We start from the raw sequence: 19,849 nt of genomic DNA on the forward strand, positions 1-19,849 counted from the left end.
CATCCTAAGCAATTGCACTGTGTCCCATTTTCCAACACTCATAAAAAGGTTTCCTTTATAGGTTAGCTCATTCTTTCAGTGGACATGTATTCAGAGTGACCCTGACTATTCAATATATTCATTGTCAAGTTTTTTTGTGAAATGAAGGCTAACCTATAAAGGGTTCCTTTATAGGTTAGCTCATTCTTTCAAGTCATATGTATTCAGTGACCATAACTATCGCTATTCATTTATAAGGCATTTTACTGTATAGTTCTTGAGAAAACTAAAAGCAAAATCATCGAAAACAACAAAATGCACGACACTCCTCCGCTGCCCAGTGGATGGCGATGGCTCTACCAGGTTTTGGGCAGCCGGGAGGAGTCCCCGTTCTCTGCTCCTCCCCTTTCCGGGGGATGGCAGCAGGCTCGGGCCCCTGGCGAACGGTGCCATCTCCTCCGCTCCCTCAAGCGTCCACGGCGGCACACTGCCTCGCCCTGCTCGATGGCACCGTAGACTCACCACAGCGACAAGTTATCTTCAGCAGCGCGTCCCTCCTTCCTCCCAGGTTTCGGCACCAGTGTAACACTATAAAAGCTTCTGAATCTTGGGAAGGAGGCGGGAACCAGCGGACATTCAAAATAAGCTTTAATAATAAAATTAACACAAAACAGCAAGACAGCCACGTGCGGACGGCTGCAATTCAACCTAATGGAACTTAAACAAGAGTTTCATCAAGACTGAAAAACCGAAATAAGATGTGATAGGGATTATTTAACCTATATTATGACATTTCACAGATACAAATGCAAATATGTAATTTTTTATGCAGTGAAACAAAAACCTAATATGAGAAGATGATTTAAGGTGTACGCATCAGTGTGCAGAAGACAGTCAATAATTGTTCACAGGTGTTGAAGCCACACTAGGCACTGTTGTGCAGTCTGATGGGATATACAACAGTATGCCCAAAGTGCTATTATTCCTTAAGATGCACAAAGTTGTTTTCTAAAACAAGAAAGGCAAAAAAAGAAGAAGAAAAAACCCACAAATAAATGTATAATATATATATAAATATCATGTATTTATATAAAATGCATAATGTTTATAAAAGTACAAAGAATATGATAAAATAAAGATTAGTAAAATTAAAAATTAAAAAATTTGTGTTGTCACCTAGCTTACCATGTGTAATCTTGTTGTATCAATGGATTTTAATTGAGATTGATCATTCTAAAATCCGTTTTAATACAATTATAATCGATCAGTTACATTTAAGGAGAAACAAGAAATTGCAGCTAAGCAAACCTATTCAACAGACTTATGATTATGGGAAACAAACAAAGCAAAACAAATAATTGCTTTTCAAGCATAATCACCATTAACAATACAACAACCTAAGGGCTATAAAAGCAAAGACATAAGAAATTTAACTAAAAATTATAAACCATGGACACAAATAAGGACTTCTCAGAGGTAATTAACCTAATCATTTTCTATGGTTAAAATTAAGATTTGAACTTAATTAAATGTGACACTAATAATTAAAATGTAAGAAGAGGTTGAGTGTATCAGGAGGGTATTTCCTATTTCCACCTTATGGGTGTTTGAAAATTGGTAATGGTGCAACTGGTAGAATGAATTTTTATTTTTAAGTGATTTTGCCATTAATCTTATTCAAAACCATACAGTCAAAATAAAAAAAATATGATCATCCCACCCCTATCAGGAATGCTGAATCCCTGACAATTTTCAAGCGACAGCTGAAAGTTCATCTCTTTCAAAACTACTTGGCTTCATCGAAAAAAAACAACAACTCTATTTATTCCTTCTTTTTCTAGCTTTTACTTATTTGAACAATGTCTAAAACTTGGTATTACAAGCACTTCCTGTGTCTGTTTGCCTCTAAGAAGAATCACTTTATGTATCCCGAAATTGTGAGTCGCTTTGGATAAAAGCGTCTACAAAATGACTAAATGTAAATCCATCCATCCATCCAGCATCTTCCACTTATACGGGGCCGGGTCGCAGGGTCAACAGTCTAAGCAGAGACGCCCAGACTTCCCTCTCCCAAGCCACTTCTTCCTGTCAAGCTGTCAGTCTCTTTTTTCCTGGGTGTCCCCTAGTGAGCTCACTTCTCCTTAGGCACTTCACCATAGGCACTTTAATTCCGCTAGTCTGGTCGTGTCGTCACAGTAATTGCACTCCAATTAAATCGCACAGGTGCTGACAATCCTTTGTCATTAGTCTCCCTATATAGAGCTGTCTTTCTCTGTTGTCTGTATGGAGTCCTTATCCTATGTGTCTATGCTCTCGTCTCCCGAGACTTCACCTACCTTCTCGTTCCTCCGAGTTTCCCGTTTCATCCGGTTCCCTCTTTTGGTTTGTTTGTCTATCAAGACTGTTTATTTTGTATTTACCCTTCTGTTAATAAAACCCATACCTTGCTATTGGATCCTGCCCTCTCCGTGTGTTTATCCTAAACCCAACCGTCACACTTCCAGGTCAGCCAGGAGACATAGTCCCTCCAGCGTGTCCTAGGTCTTCTCCAGGACTCTGCTTCTGCTTTGAAAATGAATCCAGTGATAGTATGGGTCACTCTGAATACATATGATTTGAAAGAATAAAGCAACCCTAAAAGAATGAGCTAACCTATAAATCAACCCTTTTTATGAATGTTGGAAAAGGGGAAAAAGTGTAAGTGCAACAATGGAGTTTGATGTTTTGGGGGAATTTGCTTTTAGTTTTCTCCAAAACTATACAGTAAAATGCCTTGATAATTATTACAGTGGTAGTCTGGGTCACTCTGAATACATATACATTAAAAGAATGAGCTAACCTATAAAGGAACACTTTATATGAATTTTTGAAAATGGTAATAAGTTTAAGTGCAACAATGGAGATTGATGTTTTGCGGGAATTTGCTTTTAGTTTTCTCCAAAACTATACAGTAAAATGCCTTGAATATTAATACAGTGATAGTAGTGGTCACTCTGAATACATATGACTTGAAAGAATGAGCTAACCTATATAGGAACACTTTATATGAATTTTTGAAAATGGGAATAAGTTTGTGCAACAATGGAGATTGATGTTTTGCGGGAATTTGCTTTTAGTTTTCTCCAAAACTATACAGTAAAATGCCTTGAATATTAATACAGTGATAGTAGGGGTCACTCTGAATACATATGACTTGAAAGAATGAGCTAACCTATAAAGGATCACCTTTTATATATTTTGGAAAATGGGAAAAAGTGTGTGCAACAATGGATTTTGATGTTTTGGGTGAATTTGCTTTTAGTTTTCTCCAAAACTATACAGTAAAATTCCTTGATAATTAATACAGTGGTAGTCTGGGTCACTCTGAATACATATACATTAAAAGAATGAGCTAACCTATAAAGGAACACTTTATATGAATTTTTGAAAATGGTAATAAGTTTAAGTGCAACAATGGAGATTGATGTTTTGCGGGAATTTGCTTTTAGTTTTCTCCAAAACTATACAGTAAAATGCCTTGAATATTAATACAGTGATAGTAGTGGTCACTCTGAATACATATGACTTGAAAGAATGAGCTAACCTATATAGGAACACTTTATATGAATTTTTGAAAATGGGAATAAGTTTGTGCAACAATGGAGATTGATGTTTTGCGGGAATTTGCTTTTAGTTTTCTCCAAAACTATACAGTAAAATGCCTTGAATATTAATACAGTGATAGTAGGGGTCACTCTGAATACATATGACTTGAAAGAATGAGCTAACCTATAAAGGATCACCTTTTATATATTTTGGAAAATGGGAAAAAGTGTGTGCAACAATGGATTTTGATGTTTTGGGTGAATTTGCTTTTAGTTTTCTCCAAAACTATACAGTAAAATGCCTTGATAATTAATACAGTGGTAGTCTGGGTCACTCTGAATACATATACATTAAAAGAATGAGCTAACCTATAAAGGAACACTTTATATGAATTTTTGAAAATGGTAATAAGTTTAAGTGCAACAATGGAGATTGATGTTTTGCGGGAATTTGCTTTTAGTTTTCTCCAAAACTATACAGTAAAATGCCTTGAATATTAATACAGTGATAGTAGTGGTCACTCTGAATACATATGACTTGAAAGAATGAGCTAACCTATATAGGAACACTTTATATGAATTTTTGAAAATGGGAATAAGTTTGTGCAACAATGGAGATTGATGTTTTGCGGGAATTTGCTTTTAGTTTTCTCCAAAACTATACAGTAAAATGCCTTGAATATTAATACAGTGATAGTAGGGGTCACTCTGAATACATATGACTTGAAAGAATGAGCTAACCTATAAAGGATCACCTTTTATATATTTTGGAAAATGGGAAAAAGTGTGTGCAACAATGGATTTTGATGTTTTGGGTGAATTTGCTTTTAGTTTTCTCCAAAACTATACAGTAAAATTCCTTGATAATTAATACAGTGGTAGTCTGGGTCACTCTGAATACATATACATTAAAAGAATGAGCTAACCTATAAAGGAACACTTTATATGAATTTTTGAAAATGGGAAAAAGTGTAAGTGCAACAATGGATTTTGATGTTTTGGGTGAATTTGCTTTTAGTTTTCTCCAAAACTATACAGTAAAATGCCTTGATAATTAATACAGTGGTAGTCTGGGTCACTCTGAATACATATACATTAAAAGAATGAGCTAACCTATAAAGGAACACTTTATATGAATTTTGGAAAATGGGAAAAAGTGTAAGTGCAACAATGGAGATTGATGTTTTGCGGGAATTTGCTTTTAGTTTTCTCCAAAACTATACAGTAAAATGCCTTGAATATTAATACAGTGATAGTAGGGGACACTCTGAATACATATGACTTGAAAGAATGAGCTAACCTATAAAGGAACACCTTTTATGAATTTTGGAATATGGGAAAAAGTGTAAGTGCAACAATGGATTTTGATGTTTTGCGGGAATTTGCTTTTAGTTTTCTCCAAAACTATACAGTAAAATCCCTTGATAATTAATACAGTGGTAGTCTGGGTCACTCTGAATACATATACATTAAAATAATGAGCTAACCTATAAAGGAACACTTTATATGTATTTTTGAAAATGGGAAAAAGTTTAAGTGCAACAATGGAGATTGATGTTTTGCGGGAATTTGCTTTTAGTTTTCTCCAAAACTATACAGTAAAATGCCTTGAATATTAATAAAGTGAAAGTAGGGGTCACTCTGAATACATATGACTTGAAAGAATGAGCTAACCTATAAAGGAACACCTTTTATGAATTTTGGAAAATGGGAAAAAGTGTAAGTGCAACAATGGATTTTGATGTTTTGGGTGAATTTGCTTTTAGTTTTCTCCAAAACTATACAGTAAAATGCCTTGATTATTAATACAGTGGTAGTCTGAGTCACTCTGAATACATATACATTAAAAGAATGAGCTAACCTATAAAGGATTACTTTATATGAATTTTGGAAAATGGGAAAAAGTGTAAGTGCAACAATGGAGATTGATGTTTTGCGGGAATTTGCTTTTAGTTTTCTCCAAAACTATACAGTAAAATGCCTTGAATATTAATACAGTGATAGTAGGGGACACTCTGAATACATATGACTTGAAAGAATGAGCTAACCTATAAAGGAACACTTTATATGAATTTTGGAAAATGGGAAAAAGTGTAAGTGCAACAATGGATTTTGATGTTTTGGGTGAATTTGCTTTTAGTTTTCTCCAAAACTATACAGTAAAATGCCTTGATAATTAATACAGTGGTAGTCTGGGTCACTCTGAATACATATACATTAAAAGAATGAGCTAACCTATAAAGGAACACTTTATATGAATTTTGGAAAATGGGAAAAATTTTAAGTGCAACAATGGATTTTGATGTTTTGGGTGAATTTGCTTTTCGTTTTCTCCAAAACTATACAGTAAAATGCCTCGAATATTAATACAGTGGTAGTCAGGATCACTCTGAATACATATGATTTGAAAGAATGAGCTAACCTATAAAGCAACCTTTTTTATGAATGTTGAAATATGGGACACACTGCAATTTCTCGGATGCATTTTTTATTTGGGGTGATTTTGCTTTTAGCTTTCTCCACAACTATACATTAAAATGCTTTGAAAATGAATACAGTGATAGTCAGGGTCATTCTGAATGCATATGATATGAAAGAATGAACTAACATATAAAGGAACACTTCTTTGTGTAGGAAACTGGGACAGTGCAATTGGTAGAATGCATTATATATATATATATATATATATATATATATATATATATATATATATGTGTGTGTATATATATATATATATATATACACACACACACACATATATATATATATATATATATATATATATACACACTGAAAATCATGAATATTGTAATTTATAATCTCTAATAAACGATTTAAAATGATTTATGTACAACACAAACGTTTATATACAATAATGAGTTAAAATAAGCGAAAGTATAAAGGAAACGTGTGTACGACTGCTTCTTTACATGCATTTTGACTGCTCTCAGCACCCGTACCGTAAGTGCATGATTACACGCGCAAAGGAAAAAAAAGTGCGGCTGGCTTGACCGTGTATTTTCAAAGCGCGGCTGGCTTGACCGCAGTTCGGTGAACGGTACCGGGATTTGATCGATGCGGCTGACACGATCGGTGAGATGAGACAGTGCTCGGAGAGTGTGGTTCAGTCCATCCAGGACATGTACCGCTACTGCCACCAGCTGAAACAGGCCAAACAAGCCCCTCAGTCCAGCGGCAGAGCGGAGGTAAAGCTCTCCTCTGGAGTCCTGGCTGGGACACAACACCAACAGCCTGCACAAATCAGAATAATAAAGTTTATACATGCTTTTACTCTGACTTAATTTATCCAGTGTGGCCAGAGATTCTCGCCTGCATGAGTGCAGCGTGTTTCTTTCATTTTCTCCTCGCTCAATATGGTACAAATAAAATATGTCATTAAATCATGTTTTAAACATTGGCAAATATAAGACTCACTTCATTGAAAGATTGAAGCAAGACTACTGGACAAAACTGCAGCTCCATTATACTGAATTACCACCACTGTCATAAATGATGTTTTACACTGTTGACAAATTCATGAAACTCAAATATAAAAAATAAAAACAAATCCTGGAAAGTTTCTGAAATTTACTTTTTGCAGCCCTAATCATTATCCATTAAACCCCAACATTGTTAGTGACTCATGAGATTGATATCGATGTGTTCTGTTGCTGGCAGGGTCAGAAACAGTCGCAGGAGAGATTCTACACGATGGCATCCCAGATAAAGCTCCTCCTGGAAATCCCAGAGCGTGTGTGGAGCGCGCTGGAGTCGTCCCAGTACCTGCAGGCCACGCAGCTCTACCTGCTGTGCTGTCACCTTCACAGCCAGCTTCACCTGGAGGGAGGAGGGCATCAGTACAGCCCCGTCCTCTCTCGCTTCCCCATCCTGATGCGCCAGGTAGCAGCTGCCGGTCATTTCAGGTACATCATAGAATTACACCCAACAAAGAAAACCAAAAATGACAAGTCTGTCAACATTTACTCATCCGGATGTCGTTCCAAAGCCATAAGACTTCGGTTAGTCTTCAAAACACACATGAAGATTCATTGATATTTTTAATAAGATTAATACATGTTTAATATATTCGTTGTTTTACAGTGCTTTAACCTTTTTGGACCTTTTAGATCGGGTTTCATTAAAAACATCTTAATTTGTTTTTCAAAGATTAATCACAGTCTTTAGAATGACATGATGGTGAGTAAACGATAACTGTAAACTATCGTTTACAGTTCTGTACTGTAAACGACAGTATTGGCATTATCGCCTGTACTATCCCATAAATGGCATTGGTTTAGTTTTTTCTCTTACTCAAAGCTAGTTGTCTTTGTTCTGTAGGTCCACCATCTTGCTGGAGAGTAAGTCTGTGCTGCGCGGCAGGGCTGTGTCTGATCAAGCGATCACTGAAGCGCTGGTCTCCAGCATGCTGCTGGAAGACAGCTCCCCTCGCCAGGCGCTTGCTGATTTCCTGCTGGCAAGGAAAGCATCCATTCAGCAACTACTCAATCAGCCCCAGCATGGTGAATAACCTTAATAATATTTAGAACCTTTCAGCTTATAGAAGCTTTACACTATGAGTTCTTAGTTTATTAGGATTGCATGTGGTTGTTCTTGATTGGGATGTGGTGCTGTGCCTCTGTTAGGTGCTGGTGTGAAAGCACAGGTCTGTTCTCTGGTGGAGCTGCTGGTCACCACTCTGTACCAGGCATACGCTGTGTTTTATGTGCCTCCGGAGGGCCAAGTGTCCGATACCGGTTTGGGATGTGGCCTTCTTTTCACCACCTTGGAGAATGTGACCTCCAACACTTCTGGTGAGTTGTCAGTTTCTCATTCACGTTGTGATGCCCAAACATAAGGGGCCACCAGAGTTTGAAATTAAAGCTTGGGGCAAAAATGCCAACAAATGGAACAAAACTGCCCCCAAATTCAAGATACACACGTTTCTGGCTGGTGCAATAAATGCAATGGCCAATCAGAAGTCTTTAGATTAGCTCACAAATTCTCTCATCATAAACATCTGAATACAAACATGATGTGACCCATTCATTTGGCAGTGTAGACCGCATCAGTGATTTTTCAGCATTTATAAAAATGGCCCTTCTCAGAGGTTTACATACACTTGGTTCTTAATCGATGTTGTTACCTGAATGATCCCCAGCTGCGTTGTTTTGTTTAGTGATAGTTGTTCATGAGTCCCTTGCTTGTCCTGACCAGCTGTGCTGACTGCAGTTCACGAGTCCCTCAGTTGTCCTCAGTGTGAAAAGATGGATCTCAAAAGCATACAGTAATCGTTGGAAAGGGTTCAAATAAAAAAAGTGATTTTTCTGTGAAATCCAGGGAAAGAGAACAAAGTTCTGGACAAGGAGATGAGCACAGGAAGCTGGTTTAAATACCTTCCCGCTTCAGTGATGAACTTCCAGCCTGTTCTTCGGACGCTAGCGCAGCCGATACAGAGGGAGCAGCTCCGAGACACACTGCAGCAGTGGATTGATACGTATGTCCCTCCTACACATCCTAATTACCATTTCTCAGTAGTTGTTTTTAACGCTCATTTGTCTTTCAATAGCTGTAAGGAGGATATGCGCAGCGGGGTCAGCAGCCTTCTGGTCTTTGTGAAGAGTCTGAAGGGTCTGGCTGCGATCCGGGATGCAGTGTGGGAACTGCTCGGCAGCGAGTCCATCAGTCAGCACTGGAGCACTGTGTGTCAGTCCCTCCTCGAGCGACCTCTGGCCTTGTGGGATGACCTTTTGCATCAGCTCTTCCTGCAGCGACTTCAGGTACTCGTTAACAATTTAACTAGTTTAACTAGTCTGATAAAATGTGTTAGCGCTTGACTGATATGAACATACACTTGTGATCCCATCACAAGTATTCAGGCTAGACAGATTGCCATTCACACCTGGATGTAATATGTGGTTTAACGCGTCTCTTTTGGCCACCTGTAATTAGGGTGTAGCATCTGACTATATACATGATATACTGACTGTACAAAAAAAACACTGTTGTTCTGATAGGATGGAAATACTTGTTTACCCTCTAGGCGATCACTCAGGAGGGCACAGGAGGGATCTCCAGCAGCTCCAGACAGCTCTTGTCTTCAGCTCTGCGGGATCTGCAGGGTCAAGCCACAGCCGGGAGCTTCAGCCGTGGGGTGCACTACGAGAGTGACGTTGCAGCTTTCCTGTGGTCTGAGACTCAAGGTGACCTGCTCAGTGACACAGCCTGGGTGAATGTAGCCCAGCGCACCCCGCAGCAGAAGAGCGGTCTGTCCATGAAGACCCAGGTCCTCACCCCCTGCGTTCAGACCTTCTGCTCCTCGCTGGACTCCAAGCTCAAAGCCAAATTAGATGATCTGCAGCACTACTTGCCCTCTGAAAAAAATGGCAAGGAGCTTTCAGAGATGGTCCCGGTCACCACTAACTCCTCTATTAACCGCTATATGGATGCTGGAGCGGTGGAGGACACTCTTAGAGAGCACTGCTTGGCATGTGTCAGGGACATCCTTTCCAGCGTGCGTGCTGAGCTCGCTAACACCCAGGCTAAGACCAACAACCCCAACCAGTTAAATTCGGTGCTCTTTATGGCCAGGCTATGCCAGTCAATGGGGGAATTGTGTCCTAGTCTGAAACAGTGCATTCTGGGGAAACAGGGGGGCTTGGATCCCGTGAGCAGAGGCACTCCACGACAGGGCAAGAAGTTAGGCAAAGGCAACACAGCCAAGGCAGCGGATGTCAGCCCAGCACAGGCTAAGTGGAGCTGTCTGAACGAGGAGCTTCTGTCCTGCAGCATGGAGGCCTACGGTATCTGGAGCTCAGCACTCACCAGGGTAAGATGAAGAGCACACTGTTTGTGGAAGAGCTGCAGGTGTTAACAGTGCATTCTGAGGACAGGAAAACCATACAGGAAATGACTAGTGTGGATGTTTTTATGCAGAGAACATATATTAGGGTAGCTTATTAAGGCTTATATTCTGCATAAAAATAAAATAAATAGAAATGCATTTCAGGCACTTGTGGGGAGCTTTGCTACGCCTCTTCACACGGGAACTGCTGGATCCATCCTGAGTACCGCCACAAATTGGGAAGAGCTTGAAATACAGGAAGAGACCGAGTCAGGAAACAATATAATGTCCAAAATCCGCCTCCCTGTGCAGGTAATGGCTACATTATTCCTTTTATTATTATTAAAGTTAATATATATCAAATATTATTTATATATTAAATACATTAATGAGACTTAACTTGAGCCTCTTAATTTCTTATACCTTATTGCATATTGTGTTTTTTAATATCATTATACATTTTTTAGGGACCACCTTCCTTAAAAAAAAAAAATTAAGTGAGTTATGTATTTTCATCTATAATGATCCGTTTACAGAAGATAAACTAATATGCTACAGCAGCTTTCAGAAGTTTGGAATCCATAAGATTTTTTTAAATGTTGTTAAAAGGTCTCTCTTCTGCTCACCAAGGCTGTATTTGTCTAATCAAAAATACAATAAAAACTGTAATATTGTGAAATATGACTCCAATTTAAAATAGCTGTTTTATATTTTAAATGGATAGTTCACCTAAAAATGTAAATTATGTCATTAATTACTCACCCTCATGTCGTTCCAAACCAGTAAGACCTTTATTCATCTTCAGAACACAAATTATGATATTTTTTGATGAAATCCGAGAGTTTTCTGACCCTCCATAGACAGCGATGTTACTGACCCATTCAAGACCCAGAGAGGTAGTTATGACTTTATTAAAATGCTCCATGTGACATCAGTGGTTCAATTGTAATGTTACGAAACTGAAAACATTTTGTGTGCAAAGAAAACAAAAATTAAAATTTCAACAAATTCTTCTCTGTATTTTTGGGTGAACTATCCCTTTAATATGAACAAAATGTAATTATGTTTTGCGGCCTCCCTAGCACCCCCGTGTGGCCACCTGTTTTGAAAACCTTTGCAAAGTGTTTTATTAAACTGAAAGGATGTTGCTATTCAAATGATAAAAGAGTCATTTCATTTCTTTCTCCCTACAGCCATCATGGTATGTTCAGTCGTTACTCTTTCATCTGTGCCTTGAGGTCAATCGGGTCGGAGGTCACGCGTTACCAAAGGTCACTCTCCTGGACCTCTTGCGGGGTTGTCTAGATCAGGTGGTGAGTGAGTATGAAAAACTCACTCAAAAAACACACAGCAAGGTGAGACAATCAAACACTTTTTTTTTTATACATGTCCATTCCTGTTTAGCCACTATAATAATGGAATAAATCTATAAAACCTTCTTTCCTCTCTCTCTCTCCTCTCTAGGATGCAGGCCTCCCCATGACCCAGAGCAGAGCTTTGCAGTTGCTGTTTGACCTTCGCTATCTCAGTGCCACTCTAGGGTCCCGCCTTGAAGAGGGCAGGAGCTCCCGCTCTCAGCAAGACCCAAGGTAACCCGTTCATAGGCAAGGGATGGCCACAAGACCTCAGTAGGAAGTGACAGCAATGATTGGTCATGAAAACACAAGCATAGCGTGACTTGAACTTCCAGCTTCAAAACAAAGCACAAGCGATTACACCAAGAATAGCTCTTTCCTAAGCAGCAGACCTCTTTACACTTTTCCTTAAATTCTTGTTGTTTGTTAAAGGATCCAGCAGGTCTGCGACTCGCTGGAAAGCCACATTGATCCGTTTGACCTGGACGTTTTCACTCCCCATCTGAACAGTAACCTCAACCGACTCTCACAAAGGAGCTCTGTAAGCACAGACCGGTTTTCTCCTGCTAACCCTGTTTGAATGAAACATTCATCTGTTTAGTTGGCTCATTCAGTTTACATTTTGTCATGTGATATATGTTAGCGTGGTGATTGCTGCCTTTAACAGTGTTTTACACTCCTTAACAGAACTATTAAAGCTGTCTCATGTTGTTTCTAGGTGCTTTTAGGATTGTTGACTGGCACGGAGAAGCAGTTTACCTCGAGGACCAACAATATCAACTCTCAGGAACCATACAACATCCTTCCTTTGGCAAGCAGCCAGATCCGGTCAGTATAAAGCTCTTATCTTACACTTCACACCGTTTAACTCATTGCTATGTATTTATAGCTAGTTTATTGCTGTCATGCTGTGTGTTTCATTGTTGTACAAGACAATGAAAATATATTTGGAGTCAGACATCATGAACTCTTAATAGCACATTTTACTGATACTAATTTGATGTTCAATTTAAAATGCAAAACAGAATTATACAAATATATCTTTTAAAATGAGTATTTTTAAATTGTTAAATAAAAATGCATTATTAATTACTGCATTATTTTCACTAAATGTAATGATTTCATTCATTTATATTTTATTTTATTATGTTTATGTTATGTGTTCCCTCCTCAAGGTTTGGTTTGCTGCCACTGAGTATGACGAACTCTCGGAAGAATAATTCAGCCACACATGGAGCAGATCTCACTAGACCACTGGTAGGTTGCTTAAGCATTTGGTGTGTACAGTACTCTTGATACTTCTGCTGGCATGCTTTAAAAAGAGTAAACGATTGAGCCACTGTAATAGTAAACCATTATGTTTATTTAAAAAAGAAAAATGATGGATTTGCAAATGAGTCACTTTCTACCAATGCTCCCAAGCAGAAGAGCTACTGGATCTCAAGGCGATAGGTGATGTGATATTGTGTGGTGCTGATTCAGTTTTTGCAGTGAGCTTGCAGTGCATTTTAATTTTTTTTTGCTTGCACTTTAATCACTTTGGTCGCATCTTTGTGAATGCAACACATGGCATAGCAGCACTCAGACTCAACTAATACATTATGAATATTGAGCAACTTGAGGGTCAAGGCTGTTGAGCAAGTTTCAGCATCATCAATCACAACGGTTCATCTTGAGCTTAATACTTATGTATTATAAGCAAACGAGCATCATGTAGTTACAGGTTTCTCCACTGGCCCTTAAAACTGCTAAAACGTTTGTTTGTGGTGACACTTTTTGGCTCTTGCTGTCTTGAAACACTTGAAAGTTCTGTGTCTCAACATTATGAAATGCAAATCAGTTTTTAAGGCAATTTACATGAGTTTTTTATTTTATTTTAGGTGGCTCCCTCCTCTGCTTCTGCTCCACAGGACAGTTTCCGGCCAGGAAATCTCTTCAGGCAGTTAGCCAATCAAGAAGAGGAATCCACAGCCCCTTCTCTCTTTAAATTAGGCTGGCTTTCTGGCATGGCCAAATAAACTTTTATTGAAAAAGTTGTTATTTTTTTAACCGCATACAACACTATGTAAAATAATATTTAAAATACATTTTGAAATGTTAAAACCGTGTCCTGCATTGCCTATTCTCACAAAATCACATGATATAAAGAGAAATTGCAATGCAAAGCATATTAATAAAGGGGGGAAATTTAATAGAAATTACAACTTTGTATTTATCAAGCACATTAGCTATTATATTGTGACATTTTAATTATTTTATTCTAATTAAAATTATAATTGAGTGAATCTCAAACACAATTTAGGTCTATATTTTTCTTTGGAAAACTACATCTTGGCGTAAATATATATTTTTATCATGATATCCTCATTTGTTACCCTAATTAGGAGTTTGATTGTGTATATTCCCTTAAATGTTTTTGTATCTGAGAAATCATTAAAGTTAAAGATTAGAAATTTGAACACAATGACTTTTCGACTTTAGATATGTCATTTAAACTGATTTAAATTAAGAAAAGATTAGCTAGATTTTCCAAGAAGCTTCTTCAACACTGCAGGCAATATTATGAACACACAGCACTGAACCAATTAACATGCTGTCCTTACTGTTTTACAGAAGACATACAGGTATTCACCATGACTATAGCACCCATACAAAACATCTTTACACTATAATGGGGAAACTGCTACACAGGTAAATCGAGATCGAAAGAAACTCCGTTTTTTTTGTGTTGGATGAACAGAATCACTGCATGGGAACAAGTGTAATCTGAAAAAACAGTATTTAGCAAACTTCAAAAATACATCATTATGTGGCAATACAAATGATAGGAACTAGCTGTTTGGGAGCCATTTGTACATAGTTTAACTGTTATTTATATAGATTTGATAGCAATTATGCATTCAGCAAATTTCATGGAAGAATTAAACTTCGAGTCTCTATGATATGAGACCTTGTAATGGATCTGTAAATCATTCGCAGCATGTATATTTCTGTCTCCAGCTTTCTATTTGGGATCTAGTTTGCTGGCCATCAGTTTTTTAATGTCTACGGGTCCAGCTGCGACTGCTGCTTTTGCTTTCTCTTCCTGCTGCTTCTGCAGGTGATGATGGGGCTGATGCTCGGCCTGCGGTTCCTCATGTTTTGCTGCAGCTGGGCCTCACTGAGGGGGAGAGCAAGCCTTTTTATAGCAAAATACCGTTGGTTTGGTGACACGTGTTTTATATTTCTGAAGTGACTTGTGTAGAAATTGCACTAAAGAAACTGTAGCAATATCAACAAAATGTGCAAACACACGGACAACACTTTTCATTGCTCACCACCAATGCTGCATATATTTGATCAAAAATACAGTTAATACTGTAATAAGGGCCCTAGCACTGAACTTTCAAGAGGCACATGATCCTAATCATTCTAATCATTCTGATTTCGTGCCCCAAAAACATTTCTTATTATCATCAGTATCGAAAACTGATTTCTGTGGAGAAAGTTAAAAAGAAAGTAGCTATTTATGAAAAGTTTTTTTTTGTAGAATTATACATGTATTTACTGTACCCTTTAAATTTAATTTTTTTCACAAAATATTAATATTAAATGTCAAATCTCACTGACCCCAGACTTGTAGTGTAACTTACAGTATTCTGACTTTTGAATATCAAAAGTGTATTTAAATATTAAAGGGATAATTCATTTTTAAATATTAAATATGCATTTAAATATTAAAGGTATAATATTCACCCAAATAAAATAAAAAATGTATATCATTTACTCTTCCTCATGTTGACTCTTTTACTCATCCTTTATGACTAATTATTTAGAAAAATGACAATTTTCAATGTTGTTTGGTTCTCATCTTTGCTTAAAATATCTTCTTTTGTGTACCACAGAAGAAATAATGTCACACAGATTTGTAACAACATTGATGACATAATCTTCATTTTTGGGTGAACTATCTCCATAATAGCTTTAACGACTGTTAACACTGACGCTTTAAAATAGAATCAGCAAACGAGATCAATCTTGAGTAATACTCCAGAAGAGTGAGTCTGGTGACTTTGGCTCAATAGATATTAAGGGGTCACATGTACACTTACCAGTTACCTCCTCCACATTAGGCTCAATGTGACGATCCCAGGCTGTAAAAGAAAAGGAAGAAAAGGGACAAACCAAATGACACACATATATATGACAGAGACTGAAAAGACTGAAAAAGTAACCATGCATGTTTGTAAAGAAAGCAGTTGAGTAGAGAAACTCACTGGTACTGCTCTTTAGCTTGCATCACAATAAAAATCCATTTGTGAAGTTTGTTGTATTCCTCCTCAGTGTTACAGCATTATGATTTTAAAGTCAGCATGAAATTGAAATTCACCCTAGCTATTATCTAAATGCATCTTATTGTGAACAATTCATCCATTAATATGTTTGATTTTTGAATTAAAGTTGAGCCTGTAATTTTTAATCTAGTGACTTCTCTCTAGCAATGTATGTTAGACATCTCCATCATTTCATCTGCTTAAATCCTGCCACTTTCTTACAGTCAAGCTGATTCTAAATAATAACTAAATGAGTATTCAAATTAATATTTTTACCAACCTGCTCATAAGCATCAAGCACTCCCTTTTTTCGAATGTTTCTCATTGCCAGATAGATTGCTTTAGTGACAGAAAACATCTTTATTAGGGGCTGGTGACAAAAATGTCTCTTTCTTTACATGGGTAAATGAAAGGCCTATTTGAAGCAACTTCTCAAAAAAAAAAAAAATGTAATACACAAAAGATTACAAACCATAATCAGTGTCCTCAGTCTTCCATTTCTGCACAGGCCAGAAATAGGGGGTCTAGACCGAAGGGAAACGTCACCTGTACTGTGCACCTCTATTAAAACATTTTTATAGATACAAGGTCTCCTGACACATTTACCTGAAAGCAGTAAAAACTGCCGCCTGGTCTGAGAACAAGCTTTCTGTGGTCCTGCAGAAGGTAGATATACCCGAAGGCCACTAACATTGTGCTAAATGATTGAGCCTCTGTCAAAAGGCATTCAAGGACATTATTGTGCTGGGTAATATATTCCAACATATCTCAAGGATATTTGTTTCCAGACCATTATTTATTCAAAACGATATATTTTCACAATTACCATCACTGTCCATGTTCATATTTTTGGTGATCCATGCAACAATATCCTGACCTGTCAGACAAACAGACAATGTCATAGCAACTGCAAAAACAGCAAAGAAAGAAAAATGTGTGCTAAGCAACTGAGAATTACCATGATGTGCATGCAGTTTAAAAATAAAATTAAATTACAAAAACATTTTTTTTTAGATTGTTGTTATGTTGTGGTATGCCAGGGGTGTCAAAGGGATGGCCACAGAACGGCCTGAGAAAAAAGTGACAATACAATACTATACAATTAAATTAAAACTTTGTTTTTATTTTCACAGCTGTCATATATTTGCATAATTGCACCAATTGATTTTCTAGTTTTTGCCATTAATTATTTATGTTGCAAGCAAGCAAGCAAGCAAGCAACTTTATTTATATAGCACATTTTTAAACAACAGACGCTGCCCCAAAGTGCTTTACAAAATTAATAAAATTAAAATCATACAATAAAATAAACATACTTATTCGTTATACTTATATGTTACACTGGCTCTGCACGGCTTCACCAAGGTTTAACAAATAAACTGAATATGTGTAACAGGTACCAATTAGCCTAAAATGAGTTTGACACTCGTGTACTCAGGAAACATGCATGCCCCTTGAACTTAAGAGTAAGACATGAGAGTCTTAAGGCAAGCTGTCAGATGTGGCATGAGGCTTAGAATCAGAAAGCTCTTTTAGAGCGAATCTTTTCAGTGACTCCAAGATCTCTCCAAGAACCTAACAATAAACAGAAACTCCAGAAACAAGACCAAAATTACATGTATATATATATATATATATATATATATATATATATATATATATATATATATATATAAAATTGTTAATTGGGCAGTAATGTTCAATAGTGATTACTTTGCCTTAAGAATGGAGTAAGACATGAGAGTAAGAGTAAGAGTAAGAGTAAGACATGAGAGTCTTAAGGCAAGCTGTCAGATGTGGCATGAGGCTTAGAATCAGAAAGCTCTTTTAGAGCGAATCTTTTCAGTGACTCCAAGATCTCTCCAAGAACCTAACAATAAACAGAAACTCCAGAAACAAGACCAAAATTACATGTATATATATATATATATATATATATATATATATATATATATATATATATATAAAATTGTTAATTGGGCAGTAATGTTCAATAGTGATTACTTTGCCTTAAGAATGGACTTACCTTTTTAAGGCAGCACATCCGTGACTGATAACGTTGTCCAAGGTCTCGGTCCGATCTTATCGTCATTTTGTAGTCCGTAAAAAAAAATAAAAAATGTTAAGGCCAAAAACCAAAAACTGTTCTCTAGCGTCACTGCTCTCAGACACCGACAGGCGGCGACAGACAGAGAGAGCAGCACTGTCTCTCGACACTGCTTCCCATGGGGAACTAACTGGAGGACTGCTTCATTTCATTTTATCTGCCATGTTTTTCCACCATCACCAGAAATTGCCGTTTCAGTTACAGCCTGATTAAAGGCCCATAAGAAGTTCCTCAGCTGGGCAAGATTGACTCAGATGGGCTGAATGTGATCGTTCAGAAACAGAAAGCAGATGCATTGTACAGGTGCATTCCAGTTTGGGATGTCAACATGGCAATCCTCATGAACATATAACCTGCTCCAAGTAGAATAAAATAGCTAATTTTAGAAGACTGGTACATCTAGTTATCATCTAATGTGATGATATTTCTCAAAAATGCTACTGAATCATGTATGATGCATGAATTTCTGAGGCCTGTAAATTATAAAAAATAATCAACACTGCTGAAAACCTGTTGCTCACAATCATCTACATGCAGTCTGCCCTCTGACTGATAGTTCATACTTCTTTTAGCAAATAAAAGGTTTTATAGTATAACTCAAAATGCTCCTCCTTCAGCTCATGCTCTTTTTGCTATAAAATATAATGACTTTGATAATAACTCTTATATTGGTATTTACTGGACCAAAGCATTTTTAAATTAAAAATCGTGTTAAAATTTATCAAATAATTCACCAGACTTTTGAGGAACATTTATTTGTCTTAATCACCTTTGTACTAAATTGCATTATATGTTACAAAATACAGAGCTTTGATCACAAAACCTAATCATTTAAAGATCAACTTACAAAAATAACTTACATAGCATATTATTATATATACAGTGACAATTGATATATGCATGTTTTACTGCCTGCTATAGTGTTAATATAACTTCATTAAAACATAAAATAATATATCTTAATTTTTGGCCATTTAAACAGCTGCACCAAAATTGTTTATTTGCTCACTTTGGACCTTTAATTAAAATGTGTGTTTTTTTATTCCTCAAATGTGAGCTTCATATTCTCATTATATCATATTATGTGATAAATAAGGGACAACCGATATATTGCCAAGGCTGATATATTGGCCAATATTTGACATTTTCCAATGTGTTTGTCCAATAAAAAATTTACACACAAACTTCCCAGATTACAGAGAGCCCTACAGGTTACAGAGTTTACTTCCTTTTTATTTATATATATTTTTAATATCCCTATTTGTTATTTTATTTTTTATTTGTATATTTGTGAAAAAATACTGTAACAGGATTAAAGAATTAAAGAAGTAGTTATAATTTAAAGTATGTTTATTTTACACATTTATCATTATCAAATAATTTAACACTTCTTAAATATTAATTAGAATAAATAAAATTAAATAGGCTTTATATCGGCCACACAGCTCTCTAAGATATTGGCATCGGCTGTCAAAAAAACAATATCGGTCGACCACGACAAGAACTTTAAACACATGCATACTTTTTAAAAAATATTTAGTTTAAAATGCCAACAGACTGTTCCATAAAAAGTACATTTTTCTGACTTTGCATGGTTAAATTATTTTTGCAAAAGTTTTAATTTAGACGTCAAAATATACTGAGTGCACTTTTAGTAGCGGACACCTCGT

The 19,849-nt window shown here is 36.7% G+C and overlaps 1 protein-coding gene across 2 annotated transcripts; it reads left to right on the forward strand.

Annotated features, from left to right (window-relative positions):
* Window positions 1–6,601: 6,601 nt before the first annotated feature.
* LOC113098964 (conserved oligomeric Golgi complex subunit 1-like) lies at window positions 6,602–13,792 on the forward strand. Of its 2 annotated transcripts, none has more exons than XM_026264010.1 (14): window positions 6,602–6,769; window positions 7,242–7,582; window positions 7,902–8,083; window positions 8,207–8,374; window positions 8,901–9,057; window positions 9,130–9,340; window positions 9,604–10,389; window positions 10,570–10,716; window positions 11,598–11,759; window positions 11,869–11,993; window positions 12,192–12,300; window positions 12,478–12,587; window positions 12,935–13,016; window positions 13,640–13,792. In XM_026264010.1, the coding sequence occupies exons 1-14, from the start codon at window positions 6,662–6,664 to the stop codon at window positions 13,775–13,777; spliced, it is 2,826 nt and encodes a 941-aa protein (XP_026119795.1). In that variant the 5' UTR covers window positions 6,602–6,661; the 3' UTR covers window positions 13,778–13,792. The 2 variants fall into 2 exon arrangements, with proteins under 2 accessions (XP_026119795.1, XP_026119796.1); XM_026264011.1 differs by having other exon boundaries at window positions 7,242–7,486; window positions 13,640–13,777.
* The last annotated feature ends 6,057 nt before the right edge of the window (window positions 13,793–19,849 follow it).

The sequence above is a fragment of the Carassius auratus genome, unplaced genomic scaffold, assembly GCF_003368295.1.
Source record: "Carassius auratus strain Wakin unplaced genomic scaffold, ASM336829v1 scaf_tig00216794, whole genome shotgun sequence".
NCBI classification, from domain to species: Eukaryota; Metazoa; Chordata; class Actinopteri; order Cypriniformes; family Cyprinidae; genus Carassius; species Carassius auratus.